The 22,841-nt window shown below is 42.7% G+C and overlaps 1 protein-coding gene across 1 annotated transcript in view; it reads right to left on the bottom strand.

The window, feature by feature from the left end:
* Positions 1–22,185, bottom strand: part of Ube2w (ubiquitin conjugating enzyme E2 W) — a 49,759-nt gene extending 27,574 nt beyond the window's left edge. Inside the window, exons 1-2 of the mRNA XM_050142065.1 lie at positions 22,087–22,185; positions 3,950–4,041 (exon numbers count right to left, since the gene is read on the bottom strand). Of these exons, the coding sequence (XP_049998022.1) occupies positions 3,950–4,041; positions 22,087–22,101 (107 nt within the window). The 5' untranslated portion in view covers positions 22,102–22,185. The remainder of the gene's footprint in view (positions 1–3,949; positions 4,042–22,086) is intronic.
* Positions 22,186–22,841: the final 656 nt, after the last annotated feature.

Below are 22,841 nucleotides of genomic sequence, written 5' to 3'. Positions count from 1 at the left end.
AAACTTAAAAAGGATTAGGGTAAAGGGAAAACTAGAGGTCACTGGGATGCCAGGCAATAGGCCAGAGTGTGTATGGGGCACTTCACCCAACAACTCTTACACTGCATTTCTTTCTTAATTCATTATTGTTATGTATGAGTTTAAATAAATTTATTACTGTATGGGGGACATGCACAACCACAGCACACATGTAGAAGTCAGAAGACCGCTCTGTGGAACTGATCCTTTCCTTCCACCTCTACGTGGGCTGCAGGGTTTGAATCTGTAGTAACTGATGACTCCCTCCTGCTTCACCACCTAGGCTAGCTCTTGCTTCTGGCTGACTCGTGTGGGTATGCTGCATGTGTGCTAGTGCCCATGGAGCCCAGGGCACAGATCCCCTTGAGAGTCCCCCGTGACACGAATGCTAGGACATAAACTAGGGAACTCTGAGAGCACCAACCCTCTTAACTGCTGAGCTCTCTCCCCAACTCCAGAGTAGGTTTTCAACACTCTTCCCTAGCCTTCTGTGACACTTGGGATTAAAGAAATTAGGTCAAGGTCAGAGCTTGTAACCCAGGTCTGATCTGAAGCAAACTAAAAATAAACCCCCACTTCCATGGGCTAATACCAGAGTCTATATTGTGTTCTTCCTTTTAGACCACACCATCTTGTTTTCTTTCAAACACTACTTTCTACAGTAACTAAATTGTTGTAGACAACATCAAGCTCATTAACTGCCTTCCCGATTAGTGTTAGAAGTACTGTAGCTGACAAACAGACCCCCTGACCAGTAGGCTAAAGACTCAACGGAAGCTAAACTGATCCACATCCATCTACTCTGAAGGTTGCAAGCAATGCTCTCTGCTGCCGTTCCTTGCTCGCTCACTTTCAACGTCTTAATAAAGCACATACAGATTTCTGTGACATTTATTGTAAGCTTGTTTTTCATGTGTAACCATCAAGAACATAAATGTTTGTACTGATATCCTGTAACTATCGCTAGTCTTTAAAAGAGAAAATAGAAGATAAAAACAGCAAAGACAATAGGGGAACAGTTAGACTTGAACCAAAGTCAGTAAGAATGAGTCTTTAATTATAGCTGTCACACGTAATTGTAGTTGGCCAAATTCTTTAACCTCATGCTTCTCGGGCACAAAAATGTTATCTTAAATATAGGAAAAATGAGTTGAGGATACATCTCAGCAGTAAAGCACTTGTGTGTCATGATCAAGTGATACTGGGTTTGATGCCCAGTACTGCCAGCCAATATCACCCACCCACCCATCTGTCCAGAAAAACAGGAAATACTATGGTAAGGGTCTACTCATGTCTTATGTAGTATGGAACTAGGAATGTATAAAATAACAACATGGTCTGGGCTTAGTCTGTGACAAAGTATAGAAACCCTTAAAATATGAAAACTCATTTTCAGGATGCATGCTGAGCGCCATAGAAGGATACTGTTCAGAGAGTGAAATGACCACACCTAAGTAGAAAACCTAGCTCGTTTCTACCGCTAGAGCTAGTCCACAGTAATTCAATACAACACAAAGCTGTACCTGTGGGGGTACACAGGTCACTGGCGGAGTCCTTACAAAGCACGTTAAATAGACCTGGGTTCAATACGCTGCCCCTCCCTCCCTCCTTCTTTCCTCTCTCATTAAAAACAAACAAAAAAAAACAAAAACAAAAAAGAATACATCATTTTCAGCTTCAAAATTCATTTTCTCCCACCCACCCACATCTCTACTCCCCCGAGTGATAATCCAAAGAGAGAGCTGCCTGTGCACTTTCATTTTCTTTATGTAACAAATCTGAGAACTGACAAACACAACCAATTTACACACGACACACAGAGCAGAGTCTTTAAATAACTGTAAAGCAAACATTGTTAGTCATGCAACATCTGTATCAATAGGTCAATGACATGATTTCTAATATTGTGTGTGATACATTTTTAATTTTTACTATTTAAAAAAGTAATATATGGTTACTAAATTTAAAAAATAATGCTGGGCAGTGGTTGCTCATGCCTTTAATCCGAGCACATGAGAGGCAGAGACAGAGGATCTCTGTGAGTTTGAGGCCAGCCTGGTCTACAGAGTGAGTTCCAGGGCAGCAGGACTGTTTCACAGAAAAACCGACTCGAAAAGCCAAAATAACAAAAAAAAAAAAAAATTCAAGAATAAGCCACTGATTGGTTCAACTATGTTCATAGCAGCATTATTTGTAATAGCCAGAACCTGGAAACAACCTAGATGCCCTTCAATGGAAGAATGGATGAAGAAAGTGTGGAATATATACACATTAGAGTATTATGCTGCGGTAAAAAACAATGACTTCTCGAATTTTGCATGCAAATGGATGGAAATAGAAAACACTATCCTGAGCGAGGTAACCCAGACCCAAAAAGATGAACATGGGATGTATTCACTCATAATTGGTTTCTAGCCATAAATAAAGGTCACGGAGTGTATACCTGGTGAACCTAAAGAAGCTAAAGAAGAAGGTGAACCCAAGAAAAAACATATAGTTATCCTCTTGGCTAAGGGAAGTAGATAAAATTGCCGGGGACAAAATTGGGATCTTGGGGGTGGGGTGGGTTGGGGATAAGGGGGGACAGGGAGAGAAAAGTAAGAAGGGGAGGATTGGGGGAACTTGGGGAAACAGGAAGATTGGGATAAAGGAAGGTTGGATAGGGGAGCAGGGAAGCACATATCTTAGTTAAAAGAGCCACCTTAGTGTTGGCAAGAGACTTGAACCTAGAGTGGCTCCCAGGAGCCCAAGGCGATGTCCCCAGTTAGTCCCTTGGGAAGCTGAGGATAGGGAACCTGAACTGACCCTATCCTATAGCATTACTGACGAATATCTTTCATATCACCATAGAACCTTCATCTGGTGATGGATGGAGATAGAGACAGAGACCCACACTGGAGCACTGGACTGAGCTCCCAAGGTCCCAATGAGAAGCAGATGGAGGGAGAACACGAGCAAGGATGTCAGGACCACGGGGGGTGCACCCACCCACTGAGACAGTGGGGCTGATCTATTGGGAGCTCACCAAAGCCAGCTGGACTGTGACTGGAACAGCATGGGATAAAACCGGACTCTCTGATCATGGCGAACAATGAGGACTGATGAGAAGCCAAGGTCAATGGCAAGGGGTTTTGATCCTACTTCATGTTCTGGCTTGGTGGGAGCCTAGCCAGTTTGGATGTTAACCTTCCTAGACATGGAGGGAGGGGGGAGGACCTTGGACTTTCCACAGGACAGGGAACCATGACTGCTCTTTGGATAGGAGAGGGAGGGGGAGAGGAGTGGGGGGAGGGGGAGAAGAGAGGGGGAGGGGGAGAAGAGAGGGGGAGGGGGAGAAGAGTGGGGGAGGGGAGGGAAATGGGAGGCTGGGAGGAGGCGGAAACTTTTTTTTCTTATTCTCAATAAAATAAAAAAAAATTTAAAAAAAAAAAAGAATAAGCCACTGTTACATTTTGGGGGAATATTTTATTCTTATTATTTTGCAGTTTACTACATCACTGATGATAAGAAACAGCAATTTAGTGCATTTTAAAAATATTTTTTTTATTATTTATACAGTGTTCTGCCCGCACACAAGAAGGCACCAGATCTCATTTATAGGTGGTTATGAGCCACCATGTGGTTACTGGGAATTGAACTCAGGACCTTTGAAGAGCAGCCAGAGCTCTTAACCACTGAGCCATCTCTCTATCCTTATCATAGGCACATTTAAATTACACATTTTCAGCTTTACAAATTACACAACAGTAAGCCTATGATGACACAGTAAGGTTAAAAATGAATATTTATATAAATACATGGAATAGGATCTCTTTATTATATTTACTTAGTGGCATAACAGAATACAATAAAATATGAAAATAAGTTTTTAAAGAATGAGTACATAGTTATACAGTGTAAGTAAGAAGACCTTTGAACCTCAAATACTCACTGTGTGATTGAGTTCTGAACGCTCTTTTCATTTAACGTCATCCCAGGAGGTGGGTCATTCTGCAAAGCCAACAGTTCTTTTTGTAGTCGTTTCTAGAAAATATCAATAGTATTTTATACTTTTATCATCTCTCCTCTCCACAGTCTAAAACTGATTATTAAATTTCCTTCCAGTGCGTGAAGCTCTTTCTTTACAGGGCCCTTGAATCTCTACATACCATCTATACTTAATTCTTACACTATGGTCTGCCCTACCATTCACAGCCAGTGTCGCCGTCCCAATGTCCCAATCCCACGCTGCTGCTGTAAGCAGTTCTGAAGGGCAGCGGGTACCCGTGATACAGCCCCTTCTTCAGTTTCTCACTGGGGCTACAGAGCTTCAGCAGTGGGCTAAAGAGCCACTACTCACTCCAAAGCCACAGAGAAACCCTGTCTCGAAAAAACAAAAACAAACAAACAAACAAAAAAAAAAAAGCCACTACTCAGAATGCTTCCTTTGCTGCTTTCAAATAACCCCAGTGCCCTGTAACTATGCCGAAAGAGAAGCTTTCCTGGGAAATTATGACAGTACCTTATTACACAAAAGCCTTCTGAAAAACAATTTAAAGTCAACTCCTAACCTAATTCTGTAATCATCTTCTAAGCAGGGTCACCTTGAACAGGAGTCACTCTCTTAATGGCTAGGTCACAGTTTCCACTGTACATTAAAGTAACGTTTTGTAGACCAGACACTAAATGGCTTTACGTTTTGCACTTTTTGCGTGTACAACCTCACTGCTTCCCCTTGTCATCAACAGACATCCCTTTTTGGTATACAAAGACTGAACAGAGCATAGAACTGTGAGTACTTGATGGCCTGTGCAAGGCTCTGTGCTTAATCCTCAGCACTATAAAAAAACCAACTAATGCTATTAAAATTGTATGCAAGATCTTTTAAAACCACGTTTTATTATTATTTTATTTGAGCTGGAACCCTAACTCTGGTCCTCTGGAAGATCAGCAAGCACTCTTAAACTACTGACCCATCTCTCCACCCACATCGCTTATTTTATTTATTATTTAAGTGCACATGAGTGCACACATGTGGCAGTCAGAGGACAACTTGAGGGAGTAATTTCTCCTACCATGTGGGTCCCGGAGATGGAACTCAGGTTGTCAAGGCTTTGCCATTTACTCACTGAGCCATCTCATCAGCTTCTTAATTTCTAATTCTTTTATTTTTGTTTTTATTGTTTTATTTTATGTGTATAAATTTTTGCCTACATATATGTATGTATACCATATCATCGTGCATGCCCAGTACCCTCGGAAGTCAGAAGAGGGCATCCAGTACCCTGGCCCTGTAGTCAGAGATGCTTGTGAACCACCATGTTGGTTGGTACTGGGAACTGAAACAGGTCCTCTCCAAGAGCAACAAATGCTCTTCCCAGCTGAGCCATTCCTCCAGCCCCTAATAGCTAATTCTTTGAGGGGAAAAAAAGAATATTTGTTTATAACTCCAATGAATTTTCTGTTTTAAAAATGGTCTCTCAGTCTAGTGTAGTGACACACTCCATTTCAGAGCTCAGGAGCCTGAGGTAGGGTTACAAATTTGCAGTCAGCCTGGACGAATACTACCTTGAAGGGGGAAGGGGGCGCCAGAGAGGGACAGAGGGAAGGTTAGAGGGAATGGGAGAGGGAGAGAAAGAAAGAGCTCCAAATAAGGGAACCCTCCCTGGAGTATCTCAGAGAAGCCTTACTTCAGTGACCACATTCTGAGGAGCAATACTGTCGAAGTCCTCCACATCTGGTGGGCTTTACTAACAGAAAAGATGCTATGGTCTAACCAGTCCTGCCCATGCCCATTCAAACATAAACTCACAGGGATAACACAAATCTGAAAACACTAAGTGAAGCCCTAGTATAACCAGTCAAGTCGACTAACTGATAAATATAAAGACTAAGATTTTCAAGTATTGGCTGTCAAAAATAAAGGCAGAACTCTTTCTGAAGCCTAACACTGTGCCCCCTCGACATGCTTACTAGGTGTACCTGGATCTATCAATAATCACTGCTGTGTCTTGGGGAGGTTCACAGACCCATCTGAGTCACTCTGACAGCCTGACGTTCTTATTTTTCTTTGTGTTTGAAATCGCCACGTTTACTGTTATTGATTTGTAAACTCTGGAGAAATTACAAACACTCCATTTTCAGCAAACTAAAAGCACAGGTAGGTCTATGTCTACCACATTTTGTTTAACAGTGTTAAAAGATTACATTTTTATCGCAGTAAGGCATCTTTGCTCTTTAGTTTCTGATCACTTTTCTCAATGTATGTGCTGAGGCACTAGCTTGAGACTTTTGCTGTTTCACATAGCAGCATGACGGGTCCTTCAATAACCTACAGATATTTAACATGAAAAGTACTCCTTGGAAAACTCAAGACTACATCAAGAAAAATATTCCCAGTTTCAAACCATGCAGTTTATATCACAATCTAAAAAGATCTTTCATTTCTAAAGGGGCTCCACTTTTACATTAATTCATGTTTCTAAAGATTCACTTGTTAGTAATGTTTACATCTGTCTGCTGTGTGTACACCTGTAGGATTCCCTGAAACTGCAGTTACAAGCCCCTATGAGTGGGTGCTGGATCTAATCTCTGGGCCTCAGAAAGATCAGCTAGTGCCCTTTTTTCTTAAAGTGAAGTGTTACACTTCTTAAAAATTTATTTATGTATTTCATATATATAGATCCTTTAACTGCATGCACATCTGTATACCAGAAGAGGGTATCAGACAGTTGTGAGCTGCCATGTGGGTTCTGAGAATTGAACTCAGAAGCTTTGGAAGAGCAGTGAGTGCTCTTAACCACTAAGCCATCTCTCCAACCCCACATTAATTCATTTTTTTATGTACCAACATATAAATCTAAAGCACAAAACCAGAACAGAGTAGTAAGTCCTTAGCTGACACTGGCAACAATACAATAAAATTGACAAAACCTCTTTGCTTATTTTCAAAAGAGGAAACTGACAGTAAGTATGTAATAAAACAAAGTGTTCTATATGATATATATAAAAATGGAATAAATTAAAGGAATAGGTAGGCTTTATGTCTTACAAAGTTTTATCTCAAACTGAAACCTTGAAAAGATGTTTTTTGTTATTATAGTTGGGAAACTATTTTAAAGAGTAGAAATTCTCACTGAAGGTAAAGAGAAATATAAACAAGAAAAAGGAAGACATTCAAAATGAAGGACTAGCTGGGTGTAGTAGCCTATGCCTTTAATCTCAGCAACTGGGATGCAGATCTCTGTGAGTCTAAAGCCAGTTTGGTCTACACTGCTAGTTCCAGTCCAGGCAAGGGCTGAAGCAATGGCTCAATGGAGAAGAGCCTAGCTGCTCTTCCGGAGATCCTGAGTTCAATTCCCAGCAACCACATAATGGTTCACAAACCATCTATAGTGAGATCTGATGCCCTCTTCTGGCATAAAGCCATACATGCAGACAAAGTATTCACATATAAAATAAATTATCTTAAAAAAAAAAAAAAGCATGTAACACCGGTTGCTAGTGTAATTGTGTAGACTCAAAGACTAGCAGCATGTGTGGCTCAGTAGCAGAATGTTTACCTAGTATTAGTGAGGTCCTGAGTTCAACCCCCAGTACTGTAACAATATTACCAAGGTGGCCACTGTTTTCTCCTAGTTCATCTAGCTGACAATTGAAGGTAGAAAGCAAACCACAGGACAGCATCATATGAGGAGAAAAAAATCCTCAATACATTACACTAACAGCCATATTCATATCCCCAGCCCCCTCATTTTTTGAGACAATTTTTCATGTAGTCCAGGCTGACCTGGAACTTGTTACAGGGCCAAGGATGACCTTGAGCACTGGACTGCCTTCATGTCTTTACACAGAGGAGCATGCCACCATGCCCAGTTGTAACCCTGGGCATATTATTAAGAATTCATAGTATTAAGAATTGATTTTAAGGGGCTGGAGAGATGGCTCAGCAGTTAGGAACACTGGTTGTTCTTCCAGAGGACCCAGGTTCAATTCCTAGCACCCACATGGCAGCTCATAACTGGCTATAACTCCACTTCCAGGAGATCCCATGACCTTTCTGGTCTCTTCCAGCACCAGAAACGCATATGGTACACAAACAAACATGCAGTCAAATATCCGTACAAATAATATAATAAATAAAAGGAAAATATGTTTTAAAAAAGAACTGATTTTAAATACTAAAAAATTTTTGGCAAAAGTCTAGCAATGAAATAATTTTATCTTATTTTAGCATAAAGCAAATGAGCCAACTTCTCTCCACTAAATTCTGAGTACACCTTCTACAAACCTTAATTTTTAAGTTATTGTTATGTTTTCCTCTTTAAGGAGAGGGAGAGACTGCACCAACGGTTTCCATTCTTAAAATTAGCACTTCCTACATTAAAGTGAGAAGTCTGCCGACTGCAGCTCTCCAAGAGCCCAGAGCGTGGTGTGGACCGGTCAGTCCAACACTCACTTTCACTAAGGCAGGAGGACCAGCCTATGTTACGACTCTACTCAAAGACAGGGGTGAAGTTAAATGCTTCTCCATGCCCAAAAGGGACAGCAGAAAACTGCTAGACACTGAAAGCCAAAGGCAGAAATGTGTCAAAGGATAAACTGGCTTCCATTTCCAGCACCCTGGGTAAAAACATAATGCATTATTAAAAAATAACTTTATGGCCAAGCATGGTAGTACACACTTATGGTTCCAGCCCTTGGGATACCTCCCAAGTGCAAGAGGATCATATAGTGAGTTCTAGGCTAGCCTGAGCTACATGAGATAAAAACTGTCTTCCAGCTGGAGCTGGAGACATGGCTTAGCCGTTAGTATTGGTTACTTCTCCAGAGGACCAAAGTTTGGTCCCTAGCATTCCTGTTGGGCAGCTCACAACTACCTTTAACTCCAGCTCCAAGGGATCTGAAGTCTCTTCTGGCCTCCCCAGGCACCTGCATACACATAGCAGACACAAACATATATACATGAATTTAAAAAAAAAAAAAGGACCCAAATTAAAATAAATACCTTATATAGGTGATGGTGCACACCTTTAATCCAGCACTCTGAGGAGGCAGCGGCAAGCAAATCTCTGAGTTTGAAGCCAGCCTGGTCTACATATCATGTTCCAGGACAGCCAGGGCTACTTAGAAAGACCCTGCCTCACAGGAACAGGAGCTGGAGAGATGGCTCAGAGGTTAAAAGCACTGGCTGCTCTTTCAGAGGACCAGGAGTTCCATTCCCAGCATCCATGTGACAGCTGACAACTGTCTGTGACTCCAGTTCCAAGGGACCCAAAGCCCTCTTCTGGACTTCTCAGGCAATGGACACAATTGGGGCACAGACGAACAAGCAGGCAAAACACCAAGACAGAAAATAAATAAGTCTTTTTAAAAAGAAGAAAAAGAATTACCTAAGGAATCAAGAACAACTCCAAAACAAATGCCAGGGCAACTGAATCATAATCTGGGGACTTGTAAATTTCCCAGCTGACTTAAAATGAGGCCAAAGTTGAAAACAGCTGGTTTGAATTGTGTGGGCCAACTTGGAAAACAAAACCAAACCCAGCAAACACCAAACAGAGAAAGTCACTGGAGAAAGTAGAAACAAGAAACTTGGATGTAGCAGTGCAGATCTTACCAGCTTCAATCGGGCTTACACTGCCTACTCAAAGATGGACTGAAACCTAAAGAACAGTCAATTTGCCGTATTCGCGGTACTCGGTATCTTAGCAAACACTGAATCCGTGAATACAAAACTCAGGATAGAGGGAACAGTTTCCTGTATGATTCTCATCAGTTAACCACTAGTAAACCTCACTTTTGTGTGTTTCTCTTTAAAGATCCCTTACTGGACTGAAAATACAATTCATCAATAGGGCATTGCCTAGCATGCATGAGGCCCTACACTCAATCCTCAGCACCACACACAATAAATACATCAACATCGCTATTTACTACACATCGTTAACTCAGCAGCAGCAAACTCACAGCGCATCACTCCAATTCCCGCTTCAGAGAACCTTATCTGACACAAGCGGTTTCTCTAACGCCCATGACAGCACCATGAACTCAGAACCCCAAACAGCACTTCAGTATTATGCTTGCAGCTAATTTTAAACAAAGAAATCATCAACAAAAAGCACAAAAATGCAAAACACAGGGCACCAAATGGACCCCAGAAAGGATACTTGCCTGCAGTCAGCAGAACACTGCCTCATCTGACCTTCAGTGTGTGCTCAGGGGAACACAAATCGTTTTGCAAATGAATTTGCAAAATAATTGATTTAGGGTTTCAGACAAATTTAAACAAGTAACTAAATTCAAATACAGAATCTGCAATAATGAAGACCCAGCACCATTCCCTCTTCCAAAGTCCAGTACCTAATTTTCTAACAAATCTTCCTTAATTTAGTATGAAGTAAGCTTAATTTCTGTATTTTATCTCCACAACTAAAAAAAATTCTTATGGAGTCACTCATAAAATGTAGGTACAGTTTAAAGAAAAGATAGATTTATACCTGGGACAATCGACTATAAGATGTTTGTCCCATGGCATTTTAAGTTTAATACCTTTTATTTTACTAAAGACTGACAGAGAAACACATGAAGTAATCGTTTGCTAGGATTAAATGTTTTAGCAGGGCTAGGATATAAATTCTCATCTGCAGTCAGCTGCCCTCTTACCAGCTTGATACTATCAAACCCAATGGGCTTTCAGTTGGCACATATTCCATTTCAAAAGGAAAAGAAGCTGGCACTAAACACTACATACATCATACACCATATTCAAAAGGAGTTTTAAATTAATCACAGACTAATGTATGAGTTACAATTCTAGTGCTTAGAAAATCCAGATGTAGCCAGGGGTGGTGGCACTCTCTCTAGTCCCAGAACTTGTGAGGCAGAGGCAGGCTGACCTGTGAGTTTAAGGCCAGCCTGGTCTACATGTGTTCCAGGACAGGCTCCAAAGCTACATGCACAAACTCTTACAGGGCTGGAGTGCGGCTCAGTGGCTAAGAATGCTTGTTGAAGACTCTGGTTTGGGTTCTAAGTACCAAGTGACTCGCAAGGCCTGTAACTCCAACTCCAATGGATCCAACACGCCCTCTTCAGGCCTCCAGCACACTCTCTCTCCTCTCTCTCTCTCCTCCTCTCTCTCTCTCTCTCTCTCTCTCTCTCTCTCTCTCTCTCTCTCTCTCACACACACACACACACACCATTAAAAATAAAGTTCAGAGTGGTGGCCCATGCCTTTTATCCTGGTAGTTCTTTTTGTTTTTTTTGAGACAGAGTTTCTCTGTGTATCCTTGACTGGCCTGAACTCACTCTGTAGACCAGACTAACCTCAAATTGCCTGGTTTTAATCAACCAGCACTTCTTTATATTTTTTTTCCTTTCTTTTTTTTCCAAGACAGAGTTTCTCTGTGGCTTTGGAGCCTGTCCTGGAACTAGCTCTTGTAGACCAGACTGGTCTCAAACTCACAGAGATCTACCTGCCTCTGCCTCCCAAGTGCTGGAATTAAAGGCGTGCACCACCATATCCCGGCTACCAGCACTTCTAAAAGGAGGAAGATAGATCTCTGTGAGTGCTAGGCAAGCTTGGTCTACACAGAAAGTTCCAGTCAGCCAGGGCTACAGAAAAAGACCCTGTCTCAAAAATTAAGTAAATAAATTATTTAATAAATCCTCTTATGACTTGACAATAGAGATAATTTCTTAAATGGAAAATGGATTTGAACAGATACTTCTTCAAAGAAATCATCCAAATGGGCAATAAATATAAGATGTTCAACATCATTAATCATTGATAATTTAAATTATCAATATATAAATTTAAAGATCATAATGAAAGCTGGGTGATGCTGACATACAACTTTAAATTCCAGCACTCAGGAGGCAGAGACAGGTGAGTCTCTGTGAGTTCAAGGCCAGCCTGGTCTAAAAAGTGAGTTCCAAGACAGCTAGGGCTGTTACACAAAGAAATCCTGTCTTAACCCCCCCGAAAAAAAAAAAAAAACCAAAACTATACATATATATGTATGTATATATAATCTTTCAGTATCCAAGGATTCCATACTAGAAGGTTCCACATCTTCAGATTTAGTCAGCTTTGGATCCAAAACATCTGGGGGGAAGCCAGGTGTGAGGAGAGCTGGCTGGCCTGGGTTACATAGCAAGTTCAAAGCCAGTCTGGGCTAGAGTGAGACTCGGGGAAGGTCAGGGGCTAAAACTGTACTGAACATATTTCTGTAATTATTCAAGAAAAAACATAGTATATTGTCATATCCCATTATATTATATTAAGCTGAAGTAATCAAAAGATGATTTTAAGTATACAGAGATAGATCTCAGCAGCTGGGAAGCTGAGTCAGGGAGAGAGAAAGTTTGAAGCCAGTTTAAGCTATCATGTTCATAAAACACTCACACATGTCTGCACACAGTATATAAAAATGTTATTTCAATTTACATAAGGATTTGATCAACCAAGAATTTTGGTAGCCTGAATTGAGGACCTACCCCCACAGACACCGAGGGACAGCTGTGTTAGGTCATCTTACAATTGTGTGGCCCACAATTCCTAAAACCCTTGGAATCTCTGAAGTATCTTCTTATATGTTAATGGTATAAAGAGTTAACTGGAGGTACGAGCTATCCTGAGAAGGAAGACTAATTAACAAAGAATCCAACTGAAGAAATTACAGGGTTGGAACTTTGAGGGACCATCATCCCAAACTATAGGAAGAGGCTTAAAGGGGGAGGTGATGATCATCAGGACCAATGACTACATCAATCGTGCCCCCCTAACAAAACCTCCAAAGTCCACAAGAGCATAGCTATGTAGTAGCCCAGTTGCTAACTGCTTGCCCAGCAAACATGAAAACCTGCATCCAAACCCCATACTACACAAAGGGGAGCATCCCTGCAAACTCAGCTACACTCAGGAGACAGACACAGGAGGATCCGAAGGTCAGGTTCATCTACTACACAGAAAGTTGACACTCTGCTGGTATGCGTGAGACCCTGTCTCAAGGGGGAAAAGTCTCGAAGAGCTGGGTTTGGAGAGCTTCTGGATTGAGCAAGAACTCATCTGTATTCCAACTCCAAGGAACATACTCCAAAGCTCAGAACCCTTAGGAATCTTACTGTGCATCAACTCATCTGGCTCTTCATTTGTATCCTTTGAAAATACCATCATTGCTGAGTGTGGGGCCAATGAACGCCTTTGCTCACAGTACCCTGGAGATAGAGGCTGTGAGAGTTCTGTGAGTTCAAGTCCAGCCTGGCCTATGTAGAGTTCCAGGACGGCTAGACTGCCTAGAGAGATCCTGTCTGAAAACAACAATGACAACAACCAAAAAAAAAAAAAAAAAAAAAAAAAAAAAAAAAAAAAAAAAAAAAAAAAAAAAAAAAAAAAAAAAAAGGAAAAAGGAAAGAAAAAAATAAAAATACCTTCATAGTCAGGTGTGATGCCTCATGTCTGTAATATTAGTACCCAAAATGCTAAGACAGAACTGCCAACAATAAAGTCAAAAATTCCTTATACTACACAACCAATTGTGTACCCTGTCTTGGCGTACTATGAGCCAATGCAGGAATATTACAGAAAGTGTGGGGAGTGGTTTAGCTGAGACTCTTCAGTTTGGAGGCTTGTCAGACAGAATTTGGGAGTAACCTAAGACTAAGCTTATAACTAGTATCTAAATAGGGCATCTTTGAAGGCCCCGGACTAACTCTGGTCAGTATATGAGCTAGACTGAACTGTAGAGCATGCAGCTGGTATAAGATAGATGATTTATGGGAGAAAATGAAGTCAGAAATATCAAGTGTTATGAGTACAGAGCATCAATGAAAGTTTTCTCTATAGACTAGAAAGTTAAACTAGAACTTTACTCCTCCATACACATCTGAAACAAATTAAAATATGCAAGAACACAAAAAATGCAGCACTGTTTTCACAATACGGAAATAATCGAATCATCAACTGATGAATGGAAACAGGAAACAAAATCAACTTGACAAATAGATAAACAAAATGCCTTAAAACCATAAAATAAGAATATTATCTGCCCCACCCCCAGTGAGAATACTACTAAGATCTTCACAACAGATAAACTCAAAGCGTGCAAAGCTTAGGGAGTCAGCCAGAACCCAAGAACTGCAAAGAGAGTAGGGGGACTAGAAACACGGAAGTCACTGCGAAAAGCAGGCTTCTTCTGGGGTTGATGAAAGCATGAGAAATTATTCAAGGCGGTGGGTATACCAGAAGCCTTACAATATACACTTTATAACAATTGAATTATTTTATAATTAACTAATTTTGGAGAGGGCAGAGCTACAAATAGAATAAGCGTCTTGTGCTAGGCAGAAGCTGACCACTGACCTAGCACCTAGCCCATTACTTCAACTTAAAGGAAGAAGTTGGCTTTTACAACTGGCATAGAAGGCTTGTAATCTTACTTGGCCAAATCTCAAATTATGGAGACAACTGGCCGAGAACACACACTAACTGGAACCCATACTTCTGCCCTCCTTCCTGTGATGTGGAAATAAAGAGCCCTCATGAGACACAATCTGGTTTCCCACTGTAGTCAACTCAAAGACCAGAAATCAAAAGGACGGACAAAACAAAACTCTTGCAAGAGGGTGTAAATCTGGAGGCCTACCATATCATAGTTAAAACTCCCAAGCAACTCAAAAAGTTTATGACATGCGATAATCTTCAATTTTATCAAATATGACTATTTATCATCCCTATTTTATGCTTAGTGGAAAAAATGTTATCTAGCTATTAAAATGCAAAACCAGAATCAAATCCAGTCCACTGGATTCTAGAAGATGTGGTTATTCATTCACTCAGCATTTTCAGAGGGCATCCTATACACCAGCCATTGAAATGCCTGACGAGGAAACGAGCTACTTAGCTTCCAATAAAATCATAATTCTGAAGAACTTGGCAATGTGGGAATTACTAGTGGGGGGGGGGGACTGCTATCTGTACTGGGCAGTCAGGGAAAGTCTCGCTGAGAAAATCCATCTAAAGATATAATGGGGACAGGGAGCAAAGGCCTGAAGTGGCCACAGCAGGAACCAATACATAATAGGAACCCGAGTATCTGGGAGAGGTTATGGGATGCTTCTCAGCCTCCCTAATGCTGCAACCTGGTAATACAGTTCCTGGTGTTGTGGAACCAACCATAACATTATTTTGTTGCTACTTCATAACCTTAATTTTGCTACTGTTATGAATCGTAATGTAAATATATGATATGCAGGATATCTGATATGCGATGGGCTGAGAGTCACTCACTGCCTTAGTCCTGTCAGTCTGAACAAGGTAAGGAAGCCACAGTCAGGCTGTGACTGAAGTGGCCATTTGTCTTTTGCTGAGTGTCTAATGGGTGGGAAAGAAGGCTGTAAGGGTCCAAGGATAAAGCAGGAAAATCATCAGTGAAACTGCTAATCCAGAAAGGAATGGTGCTGGTGTAATGTACAGAGAGTTCCATTTCTGGATCTCTTTTGCAGGTAGAACTGACAGAATCTGCAGATGGTCTGACGATGGAGTAGGACGAATCTAAAGTTCCTAGTTCAGAAGTAAAGAAAAACCATGGTTGGGGAAGAGAAGCCAAAAGGCAACTTTACAGCTGGATGTCAGGGTACATGCCTGTAATCCCAGCACGTAGAGGATAACAAAATTACAGCCGCTCTGGGCTACATGATCAGGAGACTCTTTCAAAACCAAATAAAACAAAAGCACTTTTACATATGTTCCTCTCTGCTGCTCTTCTGTCTTACCCACGACACTGCATGCTGCTGTTTGTGGAACATGGGTTCTCAGGTAACAAGAAAACACTTCATTCTGGAGCCTCGGGTTCCAGAGCCCATGTTCGTTATTCCTAACATCTCAGAGGCACGCAGTATTTCTTTGTGATCAAAAACATATACTCAAAAACTATCAAGTGAGGAAACTTTTAAAATGCTTGGTCGATGGCTCAGGCTTATTACTACCTAGCTCTTACATTTACATTAACCCATTTCTATTCATCTATGAAATGCCATGTGGCCATGGCATTACCTCATTTTCTATATGTCTTGCTTCCTAGGCAGCTGGCTGGCATCTCCCAGATTCCGCCCTTCTTCTCCTGTATCTCTGCTAGGATTTCCCATCTGGCTCTCTCCTGCCTTGCCATAGACAAAAGAAGTTTTATTTATTAACCAATGAGAACAACATACATTCACAGAGTGATCCCTCAGTAACAGAACGATGCAATAGATGTCATCAAACAAGGATGTTTAGATAAATAAACAAAAGTGCATCATCTGAAAGATGCAAGATCACACTTTTATTGTCCTTGATAAAGAAGAGTGTCTTTAAAGAGTAAAGCCATTACAATTTTCTTAGTACGCAGCTAATATACATGTAATTTGATCCATAAAGTACTTCTATTAAGAATGTTAAGGAATATTTCTCCCCCCACCCACTCCCCTTTTAGACAGGGTCTCACTCACTATGAAGCCCTCCCTGGCTGTCCTCAAACTGGCTATGTAGACCAGAACTCACAGAGATCTGCCTGTCCCTGTCTCTTGGGTGCTGGGGATTAAAAGTGTGTACTACCACACCAGTTTCCTTTCAATTTCTTAACAATAGAGGTTATAAATCAATGTACTGTTAGTACTTGTTCCTTCTCTTTGTGAATGTGGAGGATAGAACTCGGAGCCTCAAGTACACTCAGCAAAAGTGCTACTGCTGGCAGTGAATCCCCAGCTCATCTGCTTAATTCTTGACTGAAAAGCTAACTAATCATGCCAATAACTTCTCAGCAATGCCAAACTTCATGAAATCTCCATTACCTTCATATGTACAGCATCACTACATTCCAGAACTTGGTTTCCGATCTTTTCCACTACTTAGCTATTACTATAAAATTTTGAAGAGGTCACTTCCCCAATAAGTAGTTTACAAAAACTGCTAAGTCATAATAAAAGTTACCTGACTTTTACAAAACTGGAGTTAAGAATTCAGAAGAAAAAAACACAGAAGTACTTAGAATAAATTTTACAAACACATAGAAGACAATGAACATCTTTTTAGACTATATAATGTTCACCTAAAATTTAAAGAGTTCCTGTGTAGCTATTCAACCTTGCCACTAAAAAACTGTTTAACAGATTTTCCCAAAGTAGAATTAACTAAAGCAAAATATGCTATTCATGAATGCTTCTTGAAGCAGCAAGTGATGGACAAAACTTTATTAAACTTACAAGTTTGTCCACATTTAAAAGATACAAGTACTTTTGCCTGCATTCATGGGAATCGTTTGGGAAGGTAACTTCAAGGGTTAAAAATCTACATACTTCCAAGACAAATAAACAAGAGATCCCTTAAAGCCTAAGTGATAGAAATGAAATAAAAAGGAGAGGATTAGCGTCGTTTTATTCTTTTAATCACTTATGTTCATCATCTACATGGCACCCTCAGCTCTACACTATGCAGACTTAGTCCCCTGGCACTTGCTCTGACACCTCTGGCTACCGTATAACTAAGAACCCAGAGAACCCCAGACATCAGAATTCAAGTTCCCTGGTAGTCAATAAGCTTCCGAAACCAAGATGACAATTTTCCAATTTCTGATGCTAAAACCTTAATCATGATATCGACAAATAGCATGGTAGCATCTAATTGTCAAGGCAACCAGACTACTACAGCAATACTGTAGGAGGCCATATGCTATCTCTCCCAATCACTATAGCCAATAACTTGAACAAAGTGCTGTGAACAATCCAAGGCAAGATCCAGCTCAGAGACAGAGGATGAAAAACACTGGGCTGCCGGTGCTGGTGCACACCCTTCATTCCAGCACTTGGGAAGCAGAGACAGAAAGATCTGTGAGTTCTTCTCTATATAACCAGTCCTAAGACAGCCATGGCTACATGGTAAGACCCTGTCACAAAAAGAAAAGGTGGGGGAGGGAAGAAAGGAGGGAGAGGGAGACAGAGGGGGGGGGGAGAGGGAGAGAGAGAGAGAGAGAGAGAGAGAGAGAGAGAGAGAGAGAGAAAGGGGATTCACAAAGAATAACCACCCTTGCAATTACATTATTTAGAGTTGACAAACATCAGCTATTATGTGCTAAATTCCTCAGACTATAGACTTTATGAAAGGGGTCAAATTAGGAAAACATACCAGATAAATTTTAGCAACTTGCCTTTCCTATTCAGTCACCTTGCCCCAATCAGGTTAAAAAAAAATGTTGTTGAGACAAGGTCTCACTATGTAAGTCTGCCTGTCTTAGAACTAGCTCTGTAGACCAGACTGGCCTCTAACTCAGTAGAGATCCGCCTGCCTCTGCCTCTCAAGTGCTGAGGTTAAAGGTTTGCTCCACCACAGCCAGCTTCAATCAGGTCAAGTTTAAAACATCTATTTTAAAAGGAATCTGAACAAAATGGCTAAATTCTAAATTTGTAAACATGACTCAAAGTCTAAGTATTTCACCAGGCAGTGATGATATACACCTTTAATCCCAGCATTTGGGAGGCGGAGGCAGAGACAGGTGGATTTCTGTGAGTTAGAGGTCAGCATGGTCTACAGAGTGAGCTTTAGTACAGTCAAAGCTGTTACAGAAAAGCCCTGTCTCAAAAAAAAAAAAAAAAAAAAAAGTGCATGCATTCATAGGCCTGGAGAGGCTCCACAGTTGAGCACTTGTTGCTCTTCCAGACGACCTGGGAGCCAGACCCAGCATCCACATTATGGCTCACAATTGTAACTCCAATTCCAGAGGATCTAATGCCCTCTTCTGGCTTCTTCAGGCACCGGGTACACAGATATACATGTTAGGCAAAACACCCATATGCATAAAAATTAATACATCTAAAAAACTTTTTTTGAAAAGAGTTCTTAAAATATTATCTTGCAATCTCCCGTGGTGACTGCTGACTTAGGCAGGGAAGCACAATGGAAAGGCTGCACCTAGGTGTGAAAGACACCGAGCTGTGTCCTGACAAAAGCTAGCAACAGCAGCTTCCCACAGGACATGGCTCCACAATGAAGAGCTTGCCTCCCTGATGGTTCAAGCGCAGCTCCCTGGCGAGGCCGTCTACCTTAGTGTACTAAAACAACCTGTGTGGAGGAACAAAGCGGACAAGCACAGACAGAACACTGTCGGCCGTGGCAGGCAGAGGGGAACACGCCTGTAGTCCTAGCACTCGGGAGACCCACGCAGGAAGATCTCCAACCTGATGTCAGCCTGGGCTACATAGCAAAAATGAAGATAAAACACATAAAAGCAATCTGGGCAGTGGTGGTGCACACCTTTAATCCCAGCACTTGTGGGGCAGAGAGGCAGGAGGATCTTTGTGAGTTCAAGGCCAGCCTGATCTACAGAGTGAGTTTCAGGACAGTCAAACCAAAATAAAAAATAAATAAATAAAAATAAAAGCAATTATAACATCAGCTTTAAATCTCATATCCTCTAGTAAGAAATTGAAAGACTGCCTTAAGTTGATTTTATAGTAAATAAAAATTATTTCCTTGGGGCCGGGCGGTGGTGGCACACGCCTTTAATCCCAGCACTTGGGAGGCAGAGGCAGGTGGATCTCTGTGAGTTCGAGACCAGCCTGGTCTACAAGAGCTAGTTCCAGGACAGGCTCCAAAACCACAGAGAAACCTTGTCTCGAAAACAAAACAAAACAAAAAAAAAAATTCATTGATATCAAGTGATCAAATCCCACATTACGTATGCACAGTGTGGCATGTTTTTAAAGTAGAGCTCTGATTACAATTTAAGTAATCTCCTCTTCAGCAATAATAACCCCCCTGTAGTAAGATATGGAAATCTAATCTTTAAAATATTTGCCGAGTTAATGAACACATTTGATCATTTAGTTATAATGTTATGTTTAAATTACATTATTTTGAAAAGACCGAACTTCTGTTGTGAGAACAGTCAGGAAATAAACTTTGTACAAAGACACAGAAATAAAAACCACAGCCAAGTGTCTTTCAAAGAGTCTGCTATGGGGCAGAGAGATGGCTCAGGGGTTAAGAGCGAGAGCTACTCTTGCAGAGGATCCTGGTTTGGTTCCCAGCACCCAAATCAGGCAACACACAAGCACCTATTATAATTCCAGCTCCAGTCGATCAGAAAGGTCCTAACAGGCACCTCGCTCACATGCACACACCCACACACAGACACACAACACACACAATAAAAATAAACCTTCGTCAAAATGCTATTTCCCCAAAAAATAAAATTATCAGATACTCTGAAATACATACAAAAGGTCAAGATTTAACAGTAATGAAAACCTGAAAGGATCAGTTCCCCATGCTAATCAGAAAACAAAGGAATGAAAGCCTTGTGCTAGAGTCTAAGGTGGTGGCTGAGGCTCAGAACCAGCATAAAAAGCACATCCCCACTGCTGAAGACACAGAGTAAATACCAAAAATATCAACTCCTCTTAGAAACAAGTCTGCTTTTTTCCAAATACTTTACGCGTAAGAGCTAACCAGCTCTCCTGCCAAAGCCAAATACAATCCCAAGTGTGGTGGATTTTAATCTTTATTTTTAGTCTTAAATCAGCTCATCTTTGAGAGGTCATAACAAACAATGTCTTAATACAGATAAAAATGTTAAAGCAATCATATAGCCCATCTGCTGTCCAACTGGTGCGCCACAGTTCCTTTTTTGGCCTCAAATGACGAAACTTCTCTAACGTCTCTGGGGAGAGTGTCAAGTATAACGTTTCCTGAAATTGTTCTTGTTTTTGCTTCACCATTTCGTGACATCTCTTCAACTAGAAATGTTACTTGCAGTTTTATTGTTCTGCAGGAGAGGCCAGAGAGACACGCAAAGGCAGAGAGAGTATTGTAGGAAAGCAGGTTGAAAGACACCGTGAAAGGGGGAAAATGCGCAAGAACGAAAAACATTTCCAGCACAGAGAAGCGACAACAACGAGATCTTGCTTATTCTTCTAGAAACAAAAGCCAAGAATTCTTCTAAGGAGAATGTGGTTTCTCTTTACTCTAGAGGATGTTAAAACTCCAAAGGGCGTTTCGCCAACACTCTACAAGAGTTCTACCCTCTTCTTACTGCTTTAACACCTCCAGCCCTGGCTGTAAATTAAACGCCAACTATAGATAATGCAATCTCTGGAAACTACAATTGTGGTTGCCATCTTTGCCTGAAAAAAAAAATCTTTCCTTGGATCTCGAAGGGGGGGAGAGGAGTATATTAAGTTGGAAGGCAAGAAAACCGCCATCAAGTCAGATTGATCGGACCTAGGTTAACAGGCACCTTCTACCAAACTAAGGTTTTAAAGGTCTGGGGAAGAAGGGCAAAGGAGCCACGGCCTTACCGAGTCCGCAAGGGTGGGGCATCCTAAGTGGGGAAAAAAATATATTAAGAGAGCGAGTTTTTCCCGAGGCCGAGAAGCAGGCCCACGAGCTCGCACCCTGGGTGGCACAGGACGCCGGGGACACGGGCGAAGGGCGGCTTCGAAGGAGACGTGGGCTGCCAGGGAATGCCCCGGAGTGCGGGCTGACAGGAGGAGGCACCCACGGGGCACGGGATGAAGATCGAAGAAGATCAGGCAGGAGCCGGGCGATCCGAGGCTGCGCGTGGGAGGCCGGGCAGAGGCCGCGGAGCGCCGTGGGCAAGCGGCCGTCCTCGGCCAGGCGCTCGCCGGCCGCCCCACGCTCTGCCTCTCTCGGGCCGCCTGGACTTCCGCGGGCGACGGCGGCGGGCACAGCTGTTTCCACCCCGCCGGGGGAGCGCAGGGGGAGGGGGATGGAAAGCATCTCCCCGGCGGCCGGGGAGCCAAGCCGCGGCCGTCCTCGCGCGGGGGCGCGGAGCGGAGCCCCGACCGCGGAGCGCACGCCGAACTTCGCCCTTTCTTCCCCGCAGCCGCCTTTATGCCACAACTTCGCGGCCGCGACTGTCCGCGGCTACCGACCGACACCCCCCGCTCCGCTCGCCGACCAGTGATCCCCGACGACCCCGGGGTCAGGGAAGGCCGCCCGGAGCCGGCCCCGAAGCCTCGGACGCCGCCCCCGCGCCGACGCTCGCCCCGTCTCGGCGGCCCCCACGCCCGCCCCGCTGCAGCAGCTCCGCTCACCTGCATTGACGCCATGATGAAACCATCCCCCCAAGGCCAGCGAGGCCAGAGACGCAGGGGGCGGAGCCGCCGTGCTCGCGTCACGCCGCGGGGGCCCAACATCCCGGGCACGGGGGTGGAGTCGCCGATGGGAAGGGGTCCGCGCGTCTCATTGGCTGGCGCGCGGGCGCCCGGGGGCGGGGAGGGGCGGGGCGGGGCAGGGCGTGGCGGGCGCCGTGGGTACCTCGCATCCCAGCCAGTTTACACGCAGACCGGCTGGCTCTAGGGGCAGGCGAGGCGCTGCTCGGGCTCTTCCCGCGCAGCAGTACGCCGAGGTCACGAAGCTGTCAGCATCCGCGGGGTTTTGGGTCCCTTTTTCATTTGGTCTCATTCTGTTTTCCCAGATAGAGTTGTAAGATTTATAGTTGGTTTTGTTTTGTTTTGTTTTGTTTTAACGCCCCTTCGTACGTCTTTTCTATACCTACTGAGTTTTCACTCCTTCCGCGACAGATAAAACTTCGCCTTGGGGATGCTTTTTCGTCTTTGCAGACCCTGGAGACTTTTCCTAATTTGGGTGGTGAGGTGTGAGGATGGGGGAGCAGAGAGTCACAGGTCTCCTTATGGGACGGAATGAAAACTGAGAGCAGAGCAACTGGAGTTGTAGTGTTGGAACGTGCTGGGAAGGAGAAAGAATAATGTTTTCCTTTGTGTGAGATTGTCTAGCTCCCTTACCCATCCTTCTAAATTGTAAACTCCATGTGTATCATAGTCGTCGT

The sequence above is a fragment of the Alexandromys fortis genome, unplaced genomic scaffold (genome assembly GCF_014885135.2).
Source record: "Alexandromys fortis isolate MF-2015 unplaced genomic scaffold, M_Fortis_MF-2015_v1.1 scaffold_41, whole genome shotgun sequence".
In the NCBI taxonomy this organism is placed as follows: domain Eukaryota; kingdom Metazoa; phylum Chordata; class Mammalia; order Rodentia; family Cricetidae; genus Alexandromys; species Alexandromys fortis.
This window is presented reverse-complemented; position numbering and strand designations above follow the sequence as displayed.